The 19,562-nt window shown below is 38.6% G+C and overlaps 1 protein-coding gene across 1 annotated transcript in view; it reads right to left on the bottom strand.

Moving 5' to 3' along the window:
• Positions 1-19,562, bottom strand: part of lamc3 (laminin, gamma 3) — a 116,311-nt gene that overhangs the window by 16,819 nt on the left and 79,930 nt on the right. Inside the window, exons 13-17 of the mRNA XM_058383655.1 lie at positions 7,532-7,720; positions 7,153-7,404; positions 6,771-6,924; positions 5,604-5,746; positions 4,910-5,088 (exon numbers count right to left, since the gene is read on the bottom strand). Coding sequence (XP_058239638.1) covers positions 4,910-5,088; positions 5,604-5,746; positions 6,771-6,924; positions 7,153-7,404; positions 7,532-7,720 — 917 coding nt within the window. The remainder of the gene's footprint in view (positions 1-4,909; positions 5,089-5,603; positions 5,747-6,770; positions 6,925-7,152; positions 7,405-7,531; positions 7,721-19,562) is intronic.

The following is a 19,562-nucleotide window of genomic DNA, read 5'->3' as shown; positions in this document are numbered from 1 at the left end:
TTTGCAGTGGTCTCTTATTTTTTTCCAGAGCTGTAGTATATATTCATTGGCCACTTTAAAAGGAATGTCTGTGTGCCTGCTCATTCATACATTTATCCAGTCAGTCAATCAGGTGGCAGGAGTACAATGTTTATTACATCATGCAGATGCAAGTCAAGAGCTTCAGTTCAAGGGTAGCACCAAACATCAGACATCTCAGTGACTTTGACTGTGGCAAGGTTGTTACTGCCAGAAGCACACACTGCAGTCTCTAGATTTTGCACAGAATAACAATAAAAACCAGAAAACATCCAGTAACAAGGCAGAAATTTCTTGTTAATGAAAGAGTTCAGGGAAAACTGGCCAAAGCTGAGAACAAGTCTAAAGTAACTCAAAAAATCACTCTTTATAAATGTGGTGAGTTGAAAAGCAACTCAGAATGTACAATATATCAAACCTTGAGGAGAATGAGCTACACAGCAGAGGAACACATCTGGTTCCAATCATGTCAGCCAAAGAACAAGTATCTGAGGCCACAGTTGGCACAGTCAGAATAGAGTAGTTTGGAAAAACACCAGGCAATGTTTATCCAGTCTTCATCTGGCCAGTTTCTGTGAATCTATCAATTCAACTGTGGATATCTTTTTCTTTTATACATCCTAATTTCTTTCCCAAAATTTATTTTTACTGTGAATGATATTGTCAAGTAATTAACACAAAAACAATCGCCTATTGCTTGTTAACAAACAGTATTTCCATGTTTCTATAGGCCCACAGTTTACTCCCATTTAACAACCACCCAAGATTACCTGCTATTACACATAATAATCTCCAGAAAGTGATTTGAGTTAATAAAGATTCATTAAAGGTAATAAAATTTCCTCACAATTCTCTATTATAATAAAATGTAACGGAAAATAAAAATGTGCATCTCACTCTATTCATACACTCTATTCTGTTTAACCCTTATCCTGAACTGGCTGCTTTCACAGACCAAACACCTCCATTGTGTCTCCATTCTTAAGCATCTACAAAGCCTGATCACATTTATTACTTTTTTTTTGTGTTCTGGATAAAGTGTGTTGTTTCTCTAGCTTTATATTCCTGTTTTCTGTTTGGCAAACACAAGCCACCTTGGCACGCTTATTCTCTCTGAATAGAGAAATGATGCTACATGCCTCAGTAATTCTGTACTGTTAGGAGTAAAATGAGCTTGGTTGGAAAGCACTCTTGGCAACCTGTGAGAGCGGGACATCAGAACAGTGCAGTAGTAAGCTAGAATACACAAGCAGGAGACAGAGATAAAGCACTGAATATGTGCTTATGTTTGAAATAGTTGTAGAAGAAATTATTGAAGCATCATATGCTTTGTTTGAGTCATCTAATAGCATTTAAAAACATATTCAGAATATCCTGTAAGCTATGGAGCTTGGAATCTGTTAAAGGGATTTGGATATGAGTTTTGTATATTTGAATGATATACATAAATAAAGACATTTTTTTATGTACTCTGTAATATGTATGGTTTTTATCTTGATATTACCAAGGGCTAGGACTTCCATTTCCAAGCATTTCATTCAAAAAACTACACACACAAAAAAACCTAGAGATTTCTGTATAAATTAGGCCAAAGATGAAGAATCCAGGATCCCAGGGAAAAGTAAATGCTTTCAAAATAATTTGAAATATATTAACAGTAACAGTATGGACTGGATTGGTTTTCTACTTAAAACCTAGAAATTCTCCAAAGATTAGAGTGTTTCAATTATTAATGAATGACATGTCAAGCTGTTTAATGGTTTATAGTTAGATTTTATGGTGTGGAATGTCTGTGATACAATTTCCTGTTATCCCTTATGTTATAGCAATGATATAGCAGTCATTCCTTCATCAGCATCCTCTTCTCTCTCTCTCTCTCTCTCTCTCTCTCTCTCTCTCACACACACACACACACACACACTAAAAACCTAAAAAAAATACAAAGTTTCTGTGCTGAGAAACTTTCCAAAGTGCTGATACCCGGGATTTCTTTCATAAATGTCTCTTGACAAAAACACTTTAACAGCCGTTATTAAAAAAATTACACTCGCCTTTTGACCTTCAACATTCGAAAATACAACCGCACTAATGGTATACAGCAAATTAAAAAAAAAACATATGTTTAACTCAGATTACTTCACATTTAATGCAATCTCATAAACATAGGTACTGTCACTTTAAAAGTGGGCAGTTAAGAGTGGGGAAGCACCTTTAACAGGAATGCATAAAATAATGTGAGCTATAGCCAGCCATATGCTGTAGAGTGAGTGAAACGTCTTTATCTATTTCTGTTAGCAAAGCAAAAATCATCAGAAAAGTTGGCCATGTCTGAAATGTCACCTACTGACTATTAATTTCTCTGCACATCTGTAATTACCTACAGCACCAGCCCTACACTCTTACTCATGTGATACTGCTTAAAAAAGTAATGAAATATAAATTCAGAAACAGTTCTGCTAAATTCTTTAGCTGCTTGTGAATGACAGCTTTTTCCACAGACTCTATTTAAAACGCTGTTGGTACTGAATGTTCAAATGTTCAGGAATATTAAGTCATGGTTTTAAGAAACTTCCTGATCCTTATGAGATCATAATTTTGATAAAAATTCACCTTATTGTCACTTGAATGATGTACATTTGGCTTCACCTATGTGTTTCTGCAAATATAATACCTGCCTTTTGGTCATACAATTTTGCGCAGTCGTTGCATCCAAAGTGCCTTTAGGCCTTATAATAAATAATGTTAAAAATATTTTTCTTTAATCAGAAACACTTGTATTTTGTATATTTGTGTAGCAATAACTCACATTTCATATTTATGCACAAAATTAACAAGAAAAGGCTATTTTACTCATTTTGAAAGACAATCCTGTGTACATCCTGCTAGTAAAACATGCATTTCTTTTCTTTTCTTTTGCCCGTTTTGCATGTTATACGTGTTTACACAATTAATCTGTTAGTAAATCAGTGTTAAGTCATATTCAGAAGCTGCAAATGTTCCTCCCCTCTGCCAGCAGAGGTCACAGTCTTCTGAACACTAGGCCAATTCAAACATTTCCATGGAGGTTAATTCCTCAGTATAGTTGTGAAGTCTTGCCAATCACATAGCATTGAGAACAAATCTGAGATTTATTATTCCTTATTGCCGTGATGTTTCTGTTACCTATGCTATATTATACACTCATTGTCTACTTTAATACGCTTTAAACAGCTGCACACCTGCTTGTTTATGCAGATATTTAATCAGTGCAGTACATGAAACAAGTCAAGAGCTCCAGCTGTTCACATCAAACAGCTGAAGACCATATCAGGTTCCACTCCTGTGAAAAACAAGAAACTGCAGCCATCATGGACACAGACTCATAGAAACTGGACAATTATTTAAAAAAAGAAGAAGTTACCCTGGCTTTTTCCAGTCTTCCAGTTCAGATTCCAGTTCAGGTGTCTCTGCCTATGATAGCCTCAGACGCTTGTTCTTCTCTAACAGGAGTGGAAACCAACATGAGCTTCTAATGTAGCCCATCCACCTCATGGTTTGTTGTTCTGTTCTTTTGCTCACCATGGTTCATAGAGAATGCTTATTTGAGTTACTATAGACTTCCTGTCTGCTCAGACAAGTCTGGTCATTCTCTCCTGCACCTTCTCATCAACAAGGGCTGCAGGAGTGTGCAGGTCCTCTGCTCACAGTATGATACTTGTTTTTGTGTGTGAAAATCCCAGGAGATCAGCAATCTCTGAGATACTCAAACCATTATGTGAACATTCAAACTCTTAGCTCTTGATCATTGTATGCACATGATAGGATGATTATATACACATGTTTATTACACAAGCTGTTTACCTTGTTATCTTTGGATGTATACCTGTGTACTGACCAGTCCATGTCTAATTACTTTGAGTTATTTGAAAATCCTGGTAACATGGATTCAGATTCCCTCTGATTCTTCCTTGTTAAAGGCTTCTTGTCTTATTTTGGACAACACCGTAGGGCTGCACGATTATGACAAAAATCATAATTGTCGATTATTCCCTTGAAACTGTAATTGCGATTATTAATTACGATTATCACAATTTACATTAAATGGTGTTTTGAATAGCTTTATACCATTTTTTGAAGCAACTGCATGCCATATTTATATATAAATTAAAAAAAGCTGAAAACATTCTTCCTGAAAAACTCCTATTACTTAAGACTCAAACGTCAACTATACATTGCTTTGGTTTCTTTAAATAAATTAAAAAAAAAATTAAAAAGGAATATTATGCATGGTATAAATAATGTTATACTAACAATAAAATTAATTTGTGAATCTAGGCTAAGTAATTGCAGGAGGGGATTACATATCTCTTATCCAGTGTGTTTATGAGTATTTTAAATGCCGCACTGTAAACTGTATTAATCAGCACCTTGTCTTTTGCAATGTAATGCGTAATCGTTTCAGTTATCTCCATTTGTCTTGGAGAATCTCCCGGATACAGAGAAGCACAAAACAACAACGTCGTGATGGGAGTCTGTGTTCCAGTTCTCGCATGGCTTGTTGTTTTTTTTTTTCATGCTGAAACACTGGTGGTATTGCACACTGTGGCTGGATTTTAAATGAGTGAATTAATTTGTGGTGTTGCTCGATGGTGCAGAAACACACTATAGCATGCCGCTCGACATCATCGCTAGATCTAATTCTTGATTCTTCGTACATGTTCGCGAAATTAACATGACGAGATAGACATGTACAAGTGGATAATCGGGGCGCCGATAAGGACATGCCTACAGACTATCAGAAAATCGATTAATTGTGCAGCAATACAACACTGTATCCAATTTTCATAAAAGTTCTTTATTGGAAGATCTATCTGGATTTGCTATAAGACCAGAAATAAGTGACCACACTCACCTGGTCTCTGATGAGACTGTAGCACATAGGGCACTCCTCACACTGGTGGGTCAGGGGGTTTTGGTAGTGGTTCAGTGCACACTTGTCACACTTGTATCCCACAAATCCTTGACGACATGGACATGTCCCATTGGCGTGGCACTGCATGGACACCGATCCCATTGGGTCACAGTTACAAGCTGCAGTTTTTGAAGACAGAGTGGCCAAACATGGATGCACATTGAATGTTCCAACATATTTTTTCTATTGTAACAGGTTTGTGTCTCTTGCTTTCCTTATTTGCATACATTATAGCATACTAAAGCTTAATGAATCCAACATTTTATATCAGGATATTCTGAGATTTCACAAAAATGATAATGATGCTATCACGATTTTAAATTAGTAAGAATTCCAACAAGGCACTACAAAAATGTGTTTTGTTAATGTTGGTGTAAAAATGCAGGAATGGCAGTAGCTCATAAGGCTTTATTTGTACAACATGCATTAATTGTGTTAGACAACATAATGATCTCAAAGTCATGGAATAGATATCTGCATATGACGATGGAAACGGTTGATTTTCATTCTCAATATATCACAATATTAAAAAAAATGGTTCTTATCAGGGTACCAAATGAATTATTACTGATGGTACTACAATGAATTGGTCAATTTTGATCATTTTAATTTACATAGGCTGATGATTGTGTACCTCTGCAGCCTCTGGAGGAAAAGCCAAAAAATCCCATTTGACAGACATCGCACATTTTGCCCTTGATACCCGTCCGACAGACACAATGGCCTGTGATTGGGTGACACATTGGGGATGAGGAGCCAATAGGATTGCAGTTACAACTGTAAATGAGAAAAAAAAAAACAAGCTAATCAATAGTCTCAGATTTTCATAGATATTTTTAACATTTATTCATTATTTAACATTAACAGAATGTCCCTTTTTTGGTAGCAACTGCATGAAGTATAACTGCTTAAACAAAAACAGGATATCATACACTCTTTGTGGAGCAAAACCGTATCAACTGAACTTTTATATTTTGAAGAGGAAAAAAAAAACCAATGCCTCAAAGTTGCTAGAGCAGGAGAAATCTGACAAGTCTGCCATTTACCTAAATAAAAGATCTGTTCTGCATAGCAGCCTTCTGGATATTCGTGACTAGGAAATACTTTTCAATGGAGGGTCAGAGTGTTTGATTTGAGATACAGCTCATGGCAAAAGTCATGGCCACGCTAGAAAGGAGACCGAGCCCATCAGCCTGCATGAAATTGCAAAAGCATTTTACATTTTGATGGATAAGGGAGGTTTGGCTCTGACGTGCCGTCTAGTGAATGGAATCCATGAAGACGGCTTTGAACTGCAGTTGATATGATCAGTTTTACTATGATGTCTTAGGAGTACAAATGCACTGATAGCATTACAACTAAAATTTGGCACTTGGGTCTCCATCAATGAGCAGTCACCAAGTCAGGCTTAATTTTAAAACTAGAATGAATTTCCAAGTTACACAATTGCACTTTTTGACCGTATAGTACACAATTATAGAAGGGAAATTTTTGCAGTATCTGGTGACATTCAGATAAGGTTACTCTCTAGGTTTCTTTTTAATATTGTCTTTCTAATATTGTTTTTCATTGCCACCATGATCTCTAGCTTGCTTATTAAGGATAAGTTTTACATTTAAAATGTACATCCTGAAGTTATATATTTCTGAATGCAATTGTTATTTATATGTCTCTGTAATGTCCATTGTTAAAGCTCTATACAATAAAATGGACTTGAACTGAGTAGTAAATGTCAAAGTTTGGGAATGCTTGTTGGACAGATCAATGGATGAATAAAGGCAAGTGTGTAACCGTAACCCACCTGTCACAGCCCAGCCCTGGCTGCAGGTTGAAGTAACCGAACTCACACTGTCCACAGTCTCTTCCTGTCACATGCCTCAGGCACAGACATCTTCCTGTGCGAGGATCACACTCATTCACTGTCCCCAAAGTGCCAGTGGGGTTACAGACACAGGCTGAAAATTACAGATCACACAAGCCTAGTTCAGTATGGCCCAAAAATCTAAAATTATTTAGCATAGACTGAAGTAAGCTTAAGTGAAAGGGAGTTATTATTACCATCCTGAAAATTATTTTCGATTTCATGACTGTTATGTTTCTCTTATATCACAGCAGCTTCCCGTTTGCAATAATAATGAATCTATTTTAAAAATCAATCTATTCACGCATGCAGACACACTCACGCAAACACTTTTGGAAAGGCCTCAGGCTCCTATCTAGAGCGTTTCCATAGTAACCGCTTTGGCATTTTTCACATCGGTCCCCGTCTGTGTGTCCTAAACATTTCAGGCAGCGTCCAGTCATGTGATCACATACGCCTACAGCATTGGGGTCCGTGTTCTCGTTACACTCGCACCTTACACATGGCCGCACCTCACCATGCCAGCCAAGCGGGTCACCATAGAAACCATCGTCACATAACTCACATCTGGTTCCTGTAAATCCATTGAACATGCACACATAATAACATGACCTTTGTTCTGTTGACTCACACCATTAACGATATTAGTAGAATGGTTAGAATTATTGAACACTGTAAAAATGGAGAAAACTGTGACCCACCCCTCTGTCCAGCTGGGCAGTTGGTACATACCACCTCCCCTGTCTCTGGCACCTGGGCACAAGTGGTACGGCCCGGGCAGGGGCAGGGCATACAGTCTCCTGAGCTGCCAGTCAATGCGCTTCCATAGTAACCATCCTGACAACGCTCACAAGAGGGGCCAGTTGTGAAGTCTGTGCAGTCACAGACACCTGGATCAACACACACACACACACATGCACACTGGATGACCAAAATACTGCATACCCTGTATACCCACTCGCTCGTTACATCCACCGTTTCATGCCCAGGGTAACATTGGCTTCTTACACACACGTTGAGAATTGCTGGCACAAAAACACCTGACACATACACACTTTGCAGGAAAGCACAAGCCTAGTGAATACATTATGAGTTTCTATGAGAACAGACAAATCGGAGTGTGTCGGGGCAGCCTAGAAATGTGGCACTGTGTGAGCATGTGGCATCCATTTGGGTTCTGACCGCATCCTTGCACACTGTCAGATAACTTTACAAGAAAATGCACACACACACACACACCATCACAGAACACATCACTGACAAGGCAATGCTTTATTGACACTCTCTGCTGACAGATTCAGGGCAGAGGGTGTACCACGTTTTCTCAACAGTAGAGGGCAATGTATCATTACTGTACAAAAAATAGTTGAAGGGAGAATGTGGTGGGGGAGGGTGATGAGAGAGAGAGAGAGAGAGAGAGAGAGAGGCAAGCCCATGTGTGGCCAATTCAGAATCTAAATCCAGCCCGACTGTAATTGCTTTAGAGACGTGTTGGAAGAAAAGATGAATCTAAGGGTAAAAATGCAAAAGTAAAAAATTACAGACAAACAAGCCATCACACAAACCCCTGGAGCCAACTGTGTCCCATGCCTCATTCCAATATCAGAAAGCGCTTTAGGAAAAGACATCCCAAACATCATTCTTTTTATAACCTTGTTTGCCTCGCTCCTTACGGACAGGGCGCTAAAATTGATTTTAAGTCACATGTGTCGGAATCAAATCCGTATGCTCTGCTAGTATTGCATAAAGCCCTGAACTGCAGATGCATGAACGACACTCTGGTGACTTTGTTAAGCAACTAAAGAGAGACAGGATGCTTTGATGGTAGTTCAGTGGCTTTGAGTTGAAATCCCTGGACTGTCACAGAGCTGTTGTTTAGTCTTCGAGCAAGACCCCCAACTGCTCAGCTATACGGTTGAATTGCATTCAGTCTAACTGGTTGTGAGGAAAAAAAAAAGCAAGGAACGAGCAACGAAGAAACTGATCCCGGAAGCCATATTTTGACGGTACAGTATATATTAGACAGTACATGATACCATCATACATCCTGAATGAATCTGGTTACTGAGTTCAGTCCATAAAGCTGGAAACATCAGCAGAAATCTCATACACCCTGAAATCATATATTGATTGAAATGTATTTATATTTCCTGTGCTCATCTCTGGACTCCTGTTCGTTAGATGCTTATGTCAGTTGAGACATCTTCATTTGTAGAAGAGTAATGAATTATAATTTCACTGTCTGGTATCACCCAGAAGAAGCCGGATTTACACAAGGTTTTGTATTCATGTTGCCTAAGGGAAATTATACAGTTCCTCCAGCATTTCATAGATTTTAAATTTTTTTTTGTTGTGATCAGAAATGCTTGATTTTGCAATGGCTTCTTTTCAAAATTTGCACTGCATCTTGAAGACGTTTTTTTTTTCAGGAAACTACTTCAGTTGGTGAAATTACAAGCACAGGATTTTTCTATTAAACTGCTAACAATGAAGACCGAAGATAGAGGGCTTTGGCTGAATGCACGTTGTGATGACATCACAGACGTGACAGACCTAAATCTACCTCTGAATATTGCAGCGCTTACTTGTTTATGCCTTAATTTCTGCGAGTGCAATATCTTGAAAACCTGGAGGTAATGAGTTTCTTTGTGTCATCTCTGGCTTGTTCATTAGGGATCTAAATACACTTCTGGTTTTCAGTAATGCTCTATACAAATAAAATTTCTTGAAAATAAATTATCTATATTATTAGGAACACCTGCACGTCATGTAATTATCCAGCTGTTGGAAAAACATTGTCTGGATTTTTTCCAATCTTCAGCTGCCCAGTTTCATTGAGCCATTGCCCAATGCACCCTCAGATTCCTGTTCCTGGCTGACAGAAGTGGAACCACATGTGATCCTCTGCTGTTGTAGCCCATCTGCCTCAAGGTTTGGCAACTCAAATAACGACCCTTTGCAACCACAAAACGTCAAAGCCTTCCTGTCAGCTTGAACCAGTCTGGCCGTTCTCGGCTGACCTCTCTCATCAGCAAGGTGTTTCTGCCAACAGAACTGTTGTGCATGAAAATCCCAGGAGATCAGCAGTTTCAGAAATACTCAAATTAGCCTGCCTGGTAGCAACAACCACAGCACGGCTAAAGTCACCAAGATCACATTTTCCCTATTCTGATGTTTGATGTAAACATTAGTTGGAAGGCTTGACCTGCGTCTGTATGATTTTCTGCTTTGTGCTGCTGCTGACGCCACCTGATTGGCTGATTGGATAATTGCATGAGTGAGTAGAGGTACAATTCCCCACTTCCAAAATGTTCTCAAGCAGTTTCTCACTTTGAAATGTTTCACACTTTCACGTTGTGCTATTGAACTGAGAATAGATTAGTACACTTGGCTTACATGGTTTAAAAAAAGCAAAGAGCAAGCAACCCAACAAATAAATAATGAAAAAAGAGCTTAATGAAATATTAGGCTGTAGCAATAAGAGTGCCAAAGGTGACTATTATTTTATTCTCTGGCTGGGGCTGTGAATGTTACTTATTTGTTAATATTGTGTTGGGTATAATGGTGCATAGCAAATGGCCTTAAGACTGTTATTAACTGTGTTTCTCCCTTTTGTTATCCAAAAATCAATCCAGATCCTGCAATTACAGTAAAAAGAAAGATTAAGAATAAAAACAATCCTTTTTTAGCAGCTTTTTTTCAAATAGCAGCCTACCCTGAAGTGTTTTCTCTTAAACCACAGAAAATGTCCACAATATTTTAACTCATCAATGACATATAATTCTATTTTATCCTGATGTTTAGGGTTACATTTAACATCTGTGAAACGTGTATGTGTTTGTGTTTATAATTTAAAGGCAAACATAACCATTGAAAGCCTAACTTGGTTTCAAATCATTTAACTTTTTCTAAAAATGCACTTAAGACTCTTGTGTTGGCACCTTGAATGTTGTAGCATTGTGAGCTGCACTCTTAATGCACTTTCTCACCTTCTTACACACACACACACACACACACACATACAGACAAATGAGCATGGTGCTTCTAGAACGCTGAAAGCCTCTTGACCATACCTGACAGATCTCAGGCTGAGGAAAAGAAGTTGAAGGTGGAAGCAGAGAGTATGTGAGAAACTGCCTTTAATGAAAAATAGCTGTTCCACAGGAAGACTCTGGTCTTTAAATAAAAATCTGAGCTTGGGGGGACAGCTCACTTCCCATTTTCCTGCATCTCCCACTATTTCAGTTTATTTGTTCTGCTAAATTAGATTTAAGAGGTATTTGATTTTGCAGGCTTTTGGGAAGTCGTTCTCTACATATGAGTGTGCACAAACAACACTCAGGGCAATACATGAATATAAGAAAAAAAAAAAGCTCCAGAAGTCAGCATGCAATGTATGGACAAATAAAAAAAAATCTGTTTAAAAAAGCATCAGTATGCTGAATAAAATCTGTATAAAACCTTGATTAATTTTCGTGGCTGATAACGGCATGTTAATTTAAAGGTTAGCGCTTATTTACTGACATGACCTTGACTGGTAGTTACTGCATTTTACTTTGAAAATAGAAGAGTTGACTTTACAGTAATGCAAGTTCAAAGAAGAGATTTTGAATTATTTTTAATGCATTTCTGCACAGTTCAAAAGGTGCAAAGGGGGGAAAGTATTACACAGTAAAACCAGAGGAGATGCAACCGAATGGTCCAAGAGAGAAACGTTGGCTGTGCTGTCTGAGGTGGGAGGAATGGCATACTCTCTCTCCCCACCTCTCACTCTCTCTCTCTCTCTCTCTCTCTCTGCCACTTTTAACAGTTCACCATCTGGTAACACACACAGCCTTGTGGCAGTTCTAGTCAACCAGCTATCTTTCACACTTCTAAGTGACTAATATACACAGGTTTCTCCTTAGAGAATCAGGAGGATCTGGTCATTTTTCTCCACAGTGGTGGTCACTCTCTTGCTTGTTTAATCATGTCAGGATTGGACTACATCAACTCTCTGCCTGCAGATGTTCCCCTACATGCTAAAATTACTCTGGCGCCTGATCCAGAGAGCAAACAGATTACTTGCTCACCTCTCGTGAGTTTTCTTCACAGACTTCCTATATACAGACAAGTCTGATATAAAATAAGTCAGAACAATGTTGGCTTTCAATTTTACCTCTGTTCGGATAACCGGAACAGAAATTCTGAAAACCTTACACAGAAATTCTGAAAACCTTACACAGAAATAAAAGCTTCTTGACTTGAAATTCTTTGGCTGAAGACACCTTTAAATATTAGATTTTAGAAAAAGCTTAAAAAACATTAGAAAAAGCATGTTAGCGAGCAGAAATTGGGTTTTATTTACTTTGAAGATACAATAAACATTTATGTAGGGAACAAATAACCTTTTTTTGAAGCATTTCTCTGAATATATTGCCCTTAGTAAGCTAGGTAAGAACAGAAACTATTAAAACGCCAAGTGTCTACTTTCATATGAGTTTCATATTAACCACCACTATGGAGTGTGACATGACAATGAAATTAAAATATGTAGCAAGAGTCTTTGTCCTGGTGCTCAGGTGGTGGAATGAACTTCCGAACAGTCACTGATCATCTTCATATGAAGACTAAAGGCCGACCTCTTCAACAAGCACTTAATGAGCACTAAATATTTATTTATTTTTAAACGATCTCTTTCTCTAACAGGGTTTAAGCTTGACGGGATCCTGACTCGTTTGTGCTAATTAGTATTTGACGGTAATTATTAAGCACTTCTATACGTCTCTCTGGATTGCCATCTTACTAAGTGAAGGCACATCAGCACCAAGGAGTAGGCTTAATTATGTCGGTCACACATCAACAAAATACATAAACTCATTAGTTTAATATTCCTGAAGGTACTATTACCTTCCTGTACTGAGAAAGACTGATGAAGATAAGAGTGAGAGAAGAGAGAATACAAGAAAGGCAGACAGACAGAGAGAACAATGACCAGGGTACCCTTTTTTCCGTTTTAAAGAAGATGAATTGAGAGATAGTGGATGAGAGTCATCAGTAAAGGGGAGAGAGAAATGGAGACAAATAGATAGAGTAGAAAATACTTAAGTGTTTCAGTGTTCTCTGCTGTCTTCTGTACAGATCGTGTAGGAGCTCTTCTTAGTTTTGATGATGACGTGTTTGCATCACAGACGGGATGTGATTACTAACTGAGCCGATTAGGCTTATGTCTAATCTTCTATAAAATAGAACTATCTTGATCAAATCATGAGAAAAGCACCCTTGACCTGGCATCTTTAGACAGACGTGACTGCTTTACTTGCTGCATTTGTTAAACCTGACTCTTTACCCAGCAGTATTCTCAGAGAGAAAATAAAGCTTGGCTCAAAATAATATTAAAGATTTCTGTGTCATCTTGGAAAAGTATTTGTTTTCCTCCGAGAAGTATAATTATCGGCATTTTGGTCTACAGTGACATCTGATACATTGAGGGTCACCCCACAAATAATCACCACCACCAGTCACAGTTTTCAATTAACTAATGAATATAAAAGATATAGCTACTAACCAACCATGGCATGGTGTGAACAGGTTGTTTTATGGAAAGCTTTATTATAAAGTTCTTGCCCCTTTTTTTTACACTCTATCTAAATTTTATCCTTTAGCTCCTTTTTCTCTGCAAATTCAGAAGCCAAATGCCAAATTATACATGATCTATGCGGTTCCATTGATTTTATATCAAGGGATCAGGTCACGTGTGCACCCAAAAGAGTATTGAATATTTTGTAGCCAAACCCAGAACTCCAAATATTCATTAACACAACATGAAACAGGATGCCGCCCTCTTGCCCAAAGGGGCCTCGAGATTACCATATCAGCATCTGAAGCTCAGCGGGTGTCCATCCTTATTTAGTTCCTGACTTTATTTTCCCTCTCAACTCTCTTCAGGCAAAGTCTATTCCCCTCTTCCTGACATTTGTATGTCTCGCCATGTTGAATAATTCACCATATTTTGCATGGCTAAATGTCAGCACCTCAGAACAGCTCCTTATTGTTTGCAGCTCTTTCAGTCGAGAGAAATAGGGGATAAAAAAGGAGAAAAGGAAAACGACACTAGGCAGAAAATGGACAGGTGAAAAATACATTTTATTCTCCAGAAAGTGTTTCTTTCTGCCCTCCGCTCTTTTCTTTTATACATACGTTTATGGCAATGTTAGATGATTGTACGATTTTTTTTTTAGTATTGTGTCTTACAAAGCACTTTATTACTTAAAGTGTAATATATTAAGCCTTCTATATATAAAACCTGCCCCAGTATTCAGGAGTAGTTGCTGTTAAATAAATTATAGGGCTATTAATTTCATTATCATTATTGTAGAAGGCAATGCATGCCACATGGTTGTTAGACCTCAAGAATGAATTAATTTGTTTAAGAGTAAACTCCACAGGGTGAGCTGCCTTTTAATTTGAAGTTGAAGAACCATACTCAGTTTAAGATGTAGTATTCATAAATCGCACCAGGTTTGATCTGGTTCTGAACAGCTATTTATCTCTTAATCAGCTAGTTGCTACTCTCCACAGCCAACACGGCCATAGCGTTTACGCCTCAAGGCAACTGGATCTAGCACTTTCATTAGCCGTTTGAACCACCGTTTTAACTGGAAGCATGTCTTTTTCTATAAAATAAGTAATTGCTCTCGTTACGTCGTTGCTTCTTTTTGAACTCCTCTCATACGAAGTAATCATTGAAAATGCGGAAACTAGCAACTACCGCAGGGGACTTACTGTCTGACTACTTCCTGTGTATTCAACAGGATGATGCCTTCTCAAGTGGTGGAAAAGGTGTCTTCATTTGTACGCTACAAAAAAACATACACGATTCTGCTTATATGAAAACGTAAGATGATTGTTAGCGGCTTTTATACTAATGTATATTGCCGTACTTTATTACTTAGATACAGGCTTTCAATGTTTCGTTCTATGTAATAATGATTAAAAAAATGCAGTATATTAAGCCATCTATATAAAAACCCTTTCTGCTCACCACGGCTGTAAAGAGTGATTGAGTTACTGTACCCTTCCCAAGAGCTCGAGTTACTCTGATCATCTCCTCTGATCTCCACCTCTCTCATCTACAAGACCTGCAGCTTTTTTTTTTTTTTTTTTGCACCATTGTGTTTTAAAAGAAGGGACTTTTGTGCATGAAAATGCTGCAGCTGTGATAAACAAAGTGTTTGTAAGACTGAGAAGCAATTTATCTTTCCTTTTCAAGCCAGATGTTTCTCTCTTTCTGCTACTGCAGAAACTCTGAAGGACTTTTATCCCCAAATGCACAAGCATATACACAGATGAGGCTGGTGCTGTTATGCTCTGGGGGTATTTTGCTGACATTTGTCCCCTTGAAGAAAAGGGACTTCTGATTGATCTTGCACAGGGATGTGTAGGAATCCCCCTCAGCACAAAGTGCCGCATGTTGCAGTGCTGCTCTCATTTTTATTTGGATTTACGACACGTTTTTATTTTTATTTACTTTCTGGTCCTGTCTCAAACCCTCATTAAGTTGTTGCACTAATATGCTCACCTGCTTCCTATTAACTCTAGTTTTACTCTGTGTGTGTGTGTGTGTGTGTGTGTGTGTGTGTGTGTGTGTGTGTAATTTGAAACACTGCATGTTTTGTCATCTGGTTTGATTCTACAGGATTTCCTGGAGATGTGTGTGTTGCATTTTTTTAACAGTCTGTATGGAAACAAAGTCATCGTGACTCATCATGTTTACAGCTGTGACAATGAGCGCTTATGAGGATCAGCTATTTGATGGAATTTCCAAATGAGAAAATTCCAAATAAGGTATTGCCTTTTTAATTTGTGCAACTTCTTTAAATGAATGATCTATGGTTGCACACTGGTCTGTTTTGTAGGGATATCATTGACTTTACATTTTCACGCCCTTAAACTGAACAAAATGAACTGCGATTGGTTACTTTACATGTCAGTCAGACGCCCTCTTGGGCGGTCCTTAGCCGATAAAATGAATTATCGGTTTATATTTATTATAGCTGTTATGAAGTCCAGACCTTCTGCTGTCGGTCTGACGTTTTGGCTACACAAGAATGCCTACTTTATTTTTCAATTTGTTGTGAAGTTTGTTTTTTTTTTAAATTGTCTTTTATTCCATATGTCATTTCTATGAGAAATGAGAGATTCAACGCAATTTGCAATAGGTTATGGTCTCATTTTCTTCCCCCTCCCTCAGAATGGATAATGGCTGTTTTAAAGCAGAAGTTTGAAAATTCAGGAATGAACGATTGTACCGCACAGCAAATTGCAGATAGTTCTGAAGCTGTGTGCTGTGCCCTTAGATATAACCTTAGAAATAAAAATGCAGACATTCTATGACTGATGAGGTGTGAAGGCCTTCATTCTCTCGTTCCATTCGCCTCTTCCTCTTGATTCTGTACTTTCTCATCTTGCTTTACTTGCAAATGTTGCCCTTCAAACTGTCCTTCAGAAAGGAAAGGGTTTCAATAAGCTACACAGTGGACATAAATATGTGCTGTTGTAAGCACTAGCAATATGAAGCCACAATATAGAGGGAAAAAAAATCTATTTTATGGCAAGGCTGGTCTCCACGATTAGTATATGACATCAATATTTGGTGGTCGTGAGGGTAAAACACTACTGCTTCTGGGGGAATTGCATCCAGGGTTGAATAAAGAAGTGTGAGGCTTGTTTACATGGAACACTGCATGAAAGATTTATAACAGAAAAAAAATGGCACATGGCTGTTTTGGAGACAGTGTTTATGTATACTGTACAACTTTCTGTAATTCACGTGCGCGGAGTATAATTGAATTATTTCATGAGCTCGGGGAAAGAGAAGATTAGAGAGCATGAGAGACTAAAAAAGAGCATGACACAACAAATTTGTTTAAAAGATAAATTCACGTGTGTGCACTGCTGCCGTTTTCCTCTATGCCGTCTTTTCTTGCATCATTCTCCACCCCAAACACCCCTCCCCCTCCTGCCTGCATACTCTAATTTAATGGATGGCAAGTCTTAAATTAACACTCAAGAAGAAAAATACACAGCAAAAACAGGCACAAGAACAACGTTCATGCATCTGAAGGACATATGCTTGACTTCATTAGTCCTCCGTTGCTGGATGAGCAGCGTCCCGTTTTTGTCTTTTCCCGCCACAAATATCAAAATTTTCGCAATCTGTTCAGTCGCTGGCAGTGACACAATCTGGAGACCATCTAATAAATCACAATTATGAAACCACAATAGTGCTGCGCTCAGGCAGAAACACCACTCCTCTGCTCTTTCTGCTAGTCTCGGCTGACTGGATCGATTAGCTATTAACCAATTAATAGTCAATTAGACCTCATTTGCAAGTCTAGCAAAATTCCCAGCTCTTTTCATGCATAGAAAAATCAAAGATGTGTTTTCTTTCAGCTCTCCTTGTACACTGTAAACTTTTCTGAAAGGGAAAACTGAACTGAATAGCCTTTATAAAAAAGCCTTAAAATTCTAATATAGGGTATAAAAGAGTTTGAAAAACTTTTGCAGTAGAGAGGAAAATGAAGAATGGCATGCACACATGCTAATGCAGAGCGAAGCCACTTTCAGCAGGGATTCATCACAAGCCTAATTCTATTTACTAACCTGAAAAGGATTTAAGCAGCTAAATGGCCCTGAACGGCGCCCGTTGCAACTGGCATTCAATTGCACTTTGAAGTTAAACAGGTTCATGAATAAATAAAGCTCCTGAGCTCCTCCTTCTCTCCTGGGACGGAAAAATGTCTTGACCGAGGCTTTTCCTTTCCATTCCTTCACTCGTCTTTCTGCTTTTGATCCTCTTTCAACTTTCTTTTACACCTGCCCTGACCTTTTCCATCGCCCCTCTCCTCCTTTCTGCTCAAAGTGCTGTATTAAACGCCTCCCTGGCTCTCGCCTCACAATTATCTCTCTCTCTCTCTCTTAAAGCATATCAGCTCGTGTTTGACATTAATTTGCAGCGTAAAATCCTTGTACTGAACTAATCGCTTTTTACGCTCATAACGAGAACTATGAAGGTTTAATTTGCAGCACATTAAAAGAGTCTGAGTTCCTGGTAAGTGTCAGAGAAAGTGGGGGGGGGGGGGTAGAAACAGGGAAATAGAAAGATGAAGGCAAAGCACCAGAAGCCATAAAGCGTTTTTGGTCACTTTACACTTTTTACTCACCAGTCAGCTCTGATATGAGCACTAACTAGAGGCAGACAATTCGGTTCATCACAGTGACTCAAATCATTTGATTCCAATTTTGATTCGTCAGGATTCATTCTCTAATTCACTGGCCTATTCCGTAAGCTGCATCATTACACTGGGTCAGTGAGGTTCATTATAGATGTGTTGAGTAAGTCATCGTCTCATTGACTCAATACATTCGTTTGAAAACACCAAGTTATCAAGAGGGAAGAATTAGTATTATGATTTATTAAAATTGGCATGTCCAAGCCACAAAGAGAAGGTCAGGTGAGAGTGTCACGAATGAAGATGCAAATGTAATTTGCAAAACAAACTAACAAAAAAAAAAGTATGCATTCATTTTCATCATTGTCAGCCATTTTTTTTTATACGTTTGTGTATAGTAGACTATGCCATGAACAATACATAAGGCTTGTCTCAGAGCTACACACTTTTCAAACGCACTGTTCTGCCAAATGGTCCTGATTTAAAAGGAGAGCAGACTTTGGAGAATTAAGACCTTGGAAAGTCTTTTTTACCATGATAATGCAAGTGCAACAAAGTGTCACAAAATTCACAGCACTGACACGTAGTCAGATATATTTGATGTATTTCTCTTACAATAACCTTCAAGCAGTAAGCAAGCAAATGGTGGTGAACTGAGCGAAAGACTTACTTTTTATCAGCCGAGCAGACATTGGTGAGTCCTCATTTGATCACGAATGACAATTACCCGTTTCTTAGTTTCGTTCATGAATTGCAAGTTCGCTCAGAGGGAGTAGTATGTCTATCACTCTTGTTCAGACTCAGAGTAAGAGGCGTATTCAGTCAATACGTCCAACCAACCAGTGATTATTTCCTTAACATCCAGCACTCTGGTGCAGTTTGGAGGAAAAAAACAAACAAACAAGAAAAATTCTGCCAAAGAAGTAATGTCTTTTACACAGGCATGATTTAAGTAAACAAAAAATCTAAGTTGGTACATGGAAGTGAATGAGAACGATTAGATCCCTTAGAAGAGTTGTTTATAAACACTGATTTTTTCATGACGTACCACAACAAAAAATAAAAAAAGTGCACAGTGTGACCATTCTCCGCTGTCCATCGATGGCTCCTCTGTGGAGATCGTCAAGAGCATCAAATTCCTTGGTGTCCATCTGGCAGAGAACTTCACCTGGTCACTCAACACCAGCTCCATCACCAAGAAAGCCCAGCAGCGCCTCTACTTCCTGAGGAGGCTGAGGAAAGCCCATCTCCCTTCCCCCATCCTGACTGTGTTCTACAGAGGGACCATCGAGAGCGTCCTGAGCAGCTGCATCACTGCCTGGTTTGGGAACTGCACCGTCTCGGATCGCAAGACCCTTCAGCGGATAGTGAGGACAGCTGAGAAGATCATCGGAGTCTCTCTCCCCTCTATCACAGACATTTACAAAGCACGCTGCATCCGCAAAGCCAACAGCATTGTGGATGACCCCACACACCCCTCACACACACTCTTCACCCTCCTGCCATCTGGAAAAAGGTA

Source organism: Hemibagrus wyckioides, linkage group LG28, assembly GCF_019097595.1.
Source record: "Hemibagrus wyckioides isolate EC202008001 linkage group LG28, SWU_Hwy_1.0, whole genome shotgun sequence".
NCBI lineage: Eukaryota > Metazoa > Chordata > Actinopteri > Siluriformes > Bagridae > Hemibagrus > Hemibagrus wyckioides.
This window is presented reverse-complemented; position numbering and strand designations above follow the sequence as displayed.